This window comes from Myotis lucifugus, unplaced genomic scaffold (assembly GCF_000147115.1).
Source record: "Myotis lucifugus unplaced genomic scaffold, Myoluc2.0 scaffold_6481, whole genome shotgun sequence".
NCBI lineage: Eukaryota > Metazoa > Chordata > Mammalia > Chiroptera > Vespertilionidae > Myotis > Myotis lucifugus.
Genome location: NW_005877529.1, coordinates 1 through 8,570, shown reverse-complemented (window position 1 = coordinate 8,570; position 8,570 = coordinate 1). Strand labels below are relative to the sequence as shown.

Sequence of the window (8,570 nt, the reverse complement as noted above, 5' to 3'; positions counted from 1 at the left end):
CCTCTGAGCTCCAGCACTGGGGCAAATGGCTCAGAGCAGCGTTCTCAACCTGTGGGTCACGATCCTTTGGCGGTCGAACGACCCTTTGACAGGGGTTGCCTAAGACCATCCTGCATATCAGATATTGACATTACAATTCATAACAGTAGCAACATTACAGTTATGAAGTAGCAAGGAAACTATTTTTATGGTTGGGTCACAACATGAGGAACTGTATTGAAAGGGCCAGAAGGTTGAGACCCACTGGCTCAGGGGGACCCAGGGACATATGGGAGTGTGGGGGGGGGGGGGGAGGAGGGACTGGATTATCTGGCATTGGAGCAAGAACTTGGGGGTGGCTTTCTCCCAGACAGGGGTGCTCACAGGGTTCATTATTTCTATGCTGAGACCTCCCCTGTTGCAGAGCTTACTGGCAGCCATATCTGTGCTTCCATCAGCCTGGCTCACACTGTTCATTCCACCCTGGTGATTCCCTGAGACCCCACTCAATCCAATTTGCAGCCCCACCCAAGCTGTTTGCAGCAGCTTTTCCATATGAATGGCCTATCCTAGCTCAGGTTTCAGACTTTCATAAAATCTCTCAAATAAGCAGCAGCTGGTGCCAGTGGTCCCCATACCTATCAAAAAGAGGCCCAAGATAGCTTGGCCTCGCCCAGGGAACTTCCAAGCCCAACACAGTAGCAACCACCTGCAGATAATTCTGTACCTCCTGCTGGGTGGCCCCAGGGAGTGACTGACTTTGCATCCCCAAGGAGGCCCCAGAGCCAGTGCACTTGGCGGCAGCTTCAGACCATACCAGATTATAATCTAAATATCTATAAGCAACACACCCAAGGGGCAGACTCAGTGAGCACTAAAGCCCCACTGAAGCAAGTCCTGCTCCATAGGGCGTCTCCTGCCCAGCAACTCTTCCACTGTAGTCGCAGCTGGTCCTAACAGTCAATTGGCCTAGAGGTATATTCCTCCCAGTGACACCAACAGCAATCAAGGCTCAACTACAACCAGACTGTGCATACAGCCCACACAAGGGCACACCTAGAGGGCCCAGCCCAGGTGACTGGGGAGGCCCCACAGGGCCCCACAGGACACCTACTGCTCAAGGCCACTCTACCAATTCCAGGAGACATAGCAACTCTACCTAACACATAGAAACAGACACAGGGAAGCAGCCAAAATGCAGAGACAAAGAAACATGTCACAAATGAAAGAACAGAAGAGATCTCCGAAAAAAGAACTGAAATAGAAGTAAGCAAACTACTAGATACAGAGTTCAAAACAATGGTTATAAGGTTGCTCAAGGATCTTAATGAGAGCATCAAGGGACTTAGTGAGACTTTCAAGGATCTTAGTGAGAATTTCAAAGACATGAAAAAGGACCAGTCAGAGATTAAGTATGCACTAACTGAAATAAAGAATAATTTACAGGGACTCAACAGTAGAGTAGAGGGTTCCGAGAATCAAATCAACAATTTGGAATATGAGGAAGCAAAAAATACCCAATCAGAAGAGCAAAAGGAAAAAAAATAAAAAAATATGAAGATAGTGTAAGGAGCCTCTGGGACAACTTCAAATGTACAACATTTGCATGATGGTGATGCCAGAAGGAGAAGAGAGAGAGAGCAAGATATTGAAAATCTATTTGAAGAAATAATGACAGAAAACTTCCATTACTTGTTGAAAGAAATACACTTACAAGCCCAAGAAGCACAAAGAGTCCCAAACAAGAGGACCCAAAGAGGCCCGCACCAAGACACATCATAATTAAAATGCCAAGGGTTAAAGACAAAGAGAGAATCTTAAAATCAGTTAAGAAGAAGAAGAAGAAGAAGAAGAAGAAGAAGAAGAAGAAGAAGACAATAAAATGGCAATAAATACATATCTATTAACAATTGAATCTAAAAATTAAACAAATAAAGATTCTAATAAACAAAATAAACTGATGAATAAAATAGAACCAGAGGCATGGAAACATGGAACAGACTGACAAATCTCAGAGGGAAGGGGGGAGGGGAAGAAGAGATTAAGCAAAGAACTTATATGCATTACTTATGGACACAGACAATAAGATGGTGAATGCTTGGAGTGGAGCAGGAACTGGCGGGGGGCGGGGGGAGAAGGGGGTGTGGAGAAGGGGGACATCAAAAATAAAGATTTAGAATATTAAAAAAATTAAAAATAAAATGACCATTACAGCCCTGGCCAGTTTGGCTCACTGCTTAGAATGTCAGCCCATGGACAAAAGGGTGGTGGATTGGATTCCTGGTCAAGAGCATGTACCTTGGTTGCAGGTTCCCTAACCCCAGTTGGGACACAACCAATCGATATGTCTCTCATATTGATTTTTTTCCTCTCTCTCTCCCTTCCACTCTCTCTGGAAAGCAATGGAAAAAATATCCTCAGATGAAGATTAAAATAATAATAATAATAATAATAATAATAATAATAAAAATAAAATAGCCATTACAAATATGTTTAAAGAACTAAAGGAGCCCAACCATTGGGTGAGTGTCAACCTATGAAACCAGGATATTACGGTTCAATTCCTGGTCAGGGCACATGCCCAGGTTGTGGGGTTGGTCCCCAGTGGGGGGCATATAGAAGGCAGCCAATTAATGATCCTCTCTCATCATTGATGTTTCTGTCTCTCTCTCTCTCTCTCTCTCTCTCTGAAATCAATAAAAATATTTTTTAAAATATATAAAAGTAAGGAATTAAAGGAAACCATGATTTTAAAAAGTAAAGAAAAAAATATAATGGCAATACCACATCAAGTAGAGAATATCAATTAAGGGGTACAAATTATATAAAAAGAACCAAGTGGAAATTCTTTAGTTGAAAAGTAAAATAACTGAAATGAAGAATGCACTAGAGAGGCTCAACAGTAGATTTAAACTGGCAGAAGAAAGCATTAGTAAACTTGAAGGTCGATGACAGAGATTATGCAATCTAAAGAACAGAGAATAAAGATGAAGCAAAATAAGTAGAGCCTCAGAGAAATGTGGGACATTATTAAGTACCAACCAAAATATGTTAGTATTGGAAGGAGAAGAAAGAAAGGAACAGAAAAAAATATTTGAAGAAATAATGGCTTAAAACTTCCCAAATTTATTGAAAAACTCTAACCTACATCCAGTAAGCTTAACAAACTCCAACTAGGATAAATGCAACGGCTCCACAAACAACCCTACACAGTAAAGGCTCTCAAGTCAAAGAGGAAGAAAAATGAATGTTGAAAGCAGCAAGAGAAAAATGACTCGTCACTTACGAGGGAATCCCAATAAGATTAACAACTGATTTCTCAGCAAAAACAATGCAAGCCAGATGGCAGGATAACCTATATTAGGTGTTTCAGCTCTGGCCGGGTGGCTCATTTGGCTAGAATGCCGAACGCCATTCTGATAGCCAAGGTTGTAGGTTTGATACCCAGTCAGAGCACATACAAGAATCAACCAATGAATGCATAAATAAGTGGAACAACAAATTGATCTCTCTCTCTCCCTCTCTCTCAAATCAGTAAATAAAATTCAAAATATATATTTTAAAAAAATAAAGTTCTTTCAAAAACCCATTATTGTCCTGGCTGGTGTTGCTCAATAGTTAGAATATCAGCCCATGCACCAAAGGGTCATCAGTTTGATTCCCTGTCAAGGGCATGTATCTGGGTTGCAGGTTTGATCCCCAGCTCTGGTCAGGGCACCTGTAGGAAGCAATCAATCTCTCTATCTATCTCTATCTCTCTCTATCTCTATCTCTATCTCTATCTCTATCTCTATCTCTATCTCTAATCATCTCTCTCTTCCTTCCTAAAAATCAATGGAAAAAATATCCTCCAGTGAGGATTAACAAACTAAAACACCCACATTGTTAACCAAGAATCCTACATCCAGCAAATGCTCAGATTCTGTCTGAGTTGGTGGAGGTGACTTCACAGTAGACGTGACTATTTAGATGTCCCTGAGGAACCCAGACCCAGCATTTCCAAAGCTGTCGTCCTCCTCCTCTTCCCCACCTGCATCCTAAGTGTGCTCCTGCCACCAGGCTCCCCACCTCAGGGAAGGAGCCACCCTCCACCCAGGTGTTCATTCCAGACTCCCTTTCCCACAGCTCCAGCCCCAAATGCAACATCCCTCTGTTAACTGCTTCTCAACTGTTCTGCCTGCCTCCATTCTTGCCCCTTTTCTGACCCATGGTCCCAGCAAGAAATGCTTTTCTAAAATGCAAATCAGATCCTGCCTCTCATACACCCCCCCACCCCCCCGCCCCGCTCCCGCTCCAAGACCCTTCCAGAGAAACCTCCACAGGGCAGGTGGCAGGTAAGGCCCCTTCCTTTCTCTGTCCTCTGCCCATGCAAGCGGCCTACCCCTCTGCTCAAGCCACACCAAACTTGCTGTTTCCAAAATGGCTTTTTCCTGTGTCTGGGCCCACCTGGGTGTAGTCCACGTTGCTGGGGATGCAGTTCCTGCCTTTCTGCCCAGTTCTACCCACATCCTTTAAGCTCACTGACCGCCTCCTCCAGAAAAGCCCTCCTGGTTCTCACTGCAGGTTAGATCTTGGTACATCTCAGGCATGGGCCACCTCCTCCACAGCATTTCCCACACTGCATTGTAAGTTTGCTTTTTAACATTTTATTTCTCTGTCTCGCTTCCTCACTGGAATGTTTGCCTGTGTATCTCCAGTACCAAGCTCAGTGCCCGGCACAGAGCAGATGCTCGGAGCTGCTTGATGAGTGAATGTTGAGTGGATGTAGAGGGGCCCAACAGGACAGAAGAGAAGTGAGCTGGTTATTAGAGTGGTGGCTCAGGAGGGAGGTGACGGGGTCAAAACCAAGGCTAGAGCAGCAGCCATGAGAAAACAATGGGATTGATAGAGACGTTGCCTTGAAATCTGCAACCCAGGCTTAAACCACAGTAATGCGCCTGTGTGGTCTGAGGCCCTATCTGGGTTGGTGCAGGAGGGCACCCGGCGGGTAGTGGCTGCTCTGGAAGCTGCTCTGTGGGCAGGGATGGGGTGCGGTTTCACTGTTGGGGACAGGGAAGAATCAGTGCAGCTATGGGCTGGGGGGTGGGGCGGGGCATGGTCTCTCTCACCCCACGGGGCCCCCTCAGGGCCTGCGGTGCAGCAAGCGGGTTCGTGATCCTGGACTACGCTTTGGAGTCACACGGAGTGGAAGGATAATGGGGACACAGTGTGAGCACATTTGGGATGAACCTTGAAAACATTATGCGAAGTGAAATAAGCCAAACACAAAAGGACAAAGACTGTGTGAGTCCACTGTGAGGTACTTGGCATAGTACATTCATGGAGACAGAAAGGATAAAGGGGGTTAACGGGACGGGGGGGGAGCAGTGGGAGTCCGTGTTTGATGAGGACAAAGTTTTTCTCGGGAAACATGAAAGGGTCTGGACATGGTGGTGGCAATGGTGGTGGCAATGGTTGCACAACAGTGTGAATGTACTGAATGCCGTCGAATTACACACACAGAAAGGGGGAGATGGTGAAATTTGTTATATATATTTTAGCACACCAAAAAAAATTGCTACTGACCAAAAAAAGAAAATTTGAAATTGATAGAGTGAGTGAGAAGGCTGGAGGGAGGTTTACGGTGGCCTGTCTTTGCTCGACAGGACTGAGCAGGAGGCCCTGTTCCGGTCGCCACAGAAAGAGGCCAAGCCACCGGACACGCTCAGCAAAAGGACTGCACGGGGCCCCCTCACGTGTGACCGGTCCCCTTCCCTCCCCCGCACAGTGGCGGCTCACCAGTTGGGAGTGAAGAGGAGGGAGCTGTGCTCTGGAATTCTCTGAAGGTGATCTGGGCTGGGAGGGACGTGGCCCTGGCCGGCCTGCCCCAGCTTAGGGTCCTCCCTAATCAGTGTGCCCTCAGCGGGTCCGCTGGGGCTCTGGGCCTCCCCCAAAGGCTGGAGCGGCCTCTAGAGTTCAGGTCCAGCCTAGGTTGCAGCTGGAGGTCTGCCTGCTGGCCCTTCACCTCTATGATGAGACACCTTCACCCTGGGCAGAGAAGATAGTAAGTCAGACCCATAAACCTTCCCCCCTTCCACTCGCTGCTGGCTCCACCCTGCCTTGGGACAAATCTGGGTCAGACACAGACAGCAAAGCAGGGGCATTCCATTCCGAGGGCTGGGAGGAGAGACAGGCGTCTGGGGGAGGGTCAGGGATGACCTGGGGCCCTCAAGGAGCCATGCGTCTCTGACCTCAGAGAAGCAAACGTCCCAGAGAGGAGGCCAGAAGGGACTTGATCATTATTGCAGACACAGGAGCTGGAGAGCAGGGCTGGGAGCTCCCTGGGGAGTATCCCAGGCCAGCGATGCCCCCTTGCCCGGTGATGTGGTCACCTACAGCTGTAGGTCAGAGCAAGGACCACACCCCTGTGCCCCTCCAGCCCATGGCCTGTCCACATACCATCACTACTCTGAGCACCCACATTTACCCCTAGTGGTTTGGGGAATTGGTTTAGGGCTGGCTCTGCCGTATTGTTATGTATCTCCATGATTTTATTTTTTTCCCTGCAGGAGAGGCTCTGGCAAAACAAGTATAAAATGAATGACAAGACGTTCTCCATTTTGGTGGGCATCTTCTCTATCCTCAGCACCATTCAGTTCCTCATCTTTGACTTGAACGAGCGTACGTTCATTGGCTACGAGGAACGGTTTAACGTCTACACGAACGGGTCTGCGATAGCCACTTGGGTCTTGACCAACAAAAAGAACATCTGCACCAGCCTATCCACCATCACCGTCCTAGTCAGCGCCTTCCTCATCTACTGCATCCACCTGAACATCTACCAGGGGCTGCTGTGCTATGCTCTATGGGTCATCGCCTACGAGATCACCAACTTCTCCATGGTCCTTCTCCTCAACGGAATCATCATAGAGCAGTTCAAGGAACTGGGCTACGTGCACTTGGTCTTCCAGATCTCCCGCATGCTCCTGCACTTCTTCTGCCTGCCCTTTATTCTCAAGCACACCTACATCCTTTATAGGGACCCCAAGAGTTTCAGCAAGATCAGCCGCCGCAGGCTCTCCTCCATCACTACCCTGGACTCGTGGTCCCCCGTCGCGCCGGGGATGATGTACCGCAAGTTAAACTGAACGGTGCCAGGGAGAGAGGGCCAGTGCTCCCCACCAACGGAGTCCCCATCCCTGCCTGCTTCCTGTTGATTCTGTTTGCCTTTGGGGGGTTCTTGAGTTTTACGCATTTAAGAGTGATTCTTGGGGGCGGGGGTGGGGGGCATAGGTCAATGATAGTGTATGTGTTTGTGACTTGTTTTAGCATTAAATTCTATCCTGCCTGTGTGCTTGCTTAGTGCATGCCGCTGCCTCGCGGGTCCCCTCCTCTCTGCGTGTCCTTGGTTTCCAGGTTTTCTCTGTGGGTGGCCCCCCGAGGCCTGGTCCTGCCGAGGCCTCTGAGAGCAGCGCTCTCCGCTAGAACTTGCTGTGCTGATAGACATGTTCTGTCTCTGTCTGTCCACTAGCTACATGTGGCTGCTGAGCACTTGGGCTGTGGCTGTTACAACCAGGATTTTCAGCATTTTACTTCATTTTGATTTCAGTGGCCACATTTGGCTGGCTCGTAGCTACCGCGTTGGAGAGCACAGTAACACGGAGCTTCGCCTTACTCCTGCAGGTGGCCATGGAAAGAACCCCTTTCAGCGTCAGCATCTGCTTCCCTCAGACTTTTCAGAAAACAGCTCCTCATGTTGGCTCGCAGCATAGCAGGAAACCCCCCTTTCAGAAAGCTCCAGAATTTCGCACGTGAAGCACTACTGACTTCTGTCTGGCAAAGGGCTGTCCTATGCATTGTAGGATGTTCTGCCCACGAGATGCCACTAGATCCCCCCACCTCTGTGACAACCAAAAATATCTTATTGCCAGATGTCCCCCAGTTGAGAACCGTTATTTTAAAGCGTTGGAAGCTGGGGTGTCACTTCCGTGAACTAACAAAGAGCATTTTTTACTGAGAGCTCTCCTTCCATTCACCACCTTGTGTAGTTTTAACCATAATGTTTCCAGGTTATGGTTGATGAAACAGACCCAAGACGCTTAAATGATGTGACCAAGGTGACACAGCAGCAAAAGCAGGATTTGAATCTAGATCCTCTGACTTCATACACGAATGTCCTATTTGGTTCCCTGAAGCACTCTTTCTTTTACCAAGATTTAAAAGGGGCTACCTCCTTTTAGGATATTTCCTTTTCCTTCAAAAAACATTGGGAGTGAATTCAAGGGACACTGTTTTAACCACACGCCCCCGAACCATGAGCCAAATGATAGTAGCCCACTTTCACTGAGTGCTGGGTGCTATTCTAACACTTCACTCAGTTCCTCCCATCAACTGTGAGAGTTGGCCAGTTCCCAAAATGACCACCAGATGGCAGTCAGCAGTAAGCTTTTGCTTGGTGCTATTTGTGGGGTGGCCAGATCCTGGGATTTAGGGAGCCTCAAGCTGAGGGCTGAGGGCTAATAGAATAGGTTTGTCCCTGGTTTCACAAGCTGTGCCTTGACTGATTTTAACTCTCTGGTCCCAGCCGGGGAGGCGGTGGGAGATCTGGAGAT

The 8,570-nt window shown here is 47.8% G+C and overlaps 1 protein-coding gene across 1 annotated transcript; it reads left to right on the top strand.

Annotated features, from left to right (window-relative positions):
* Positions 1-6,554: 6,554 nt before the first annotated feature.
* On the top strand, positions 6,555-7,106 carry LOC106695994 (transmembrane protein 217-like). The gene has a single exon (XM_014451024.1). It carries the CDS (start codon positions 6,555-6,557, stop codon positions 7,104-7,106), a length of 552 nt encoding a protein of 183 aa, XP_014306510.1.
* The last annotated feature ends 1,464 nt before the right edge of the window (positions 7,107-8,570 follow it).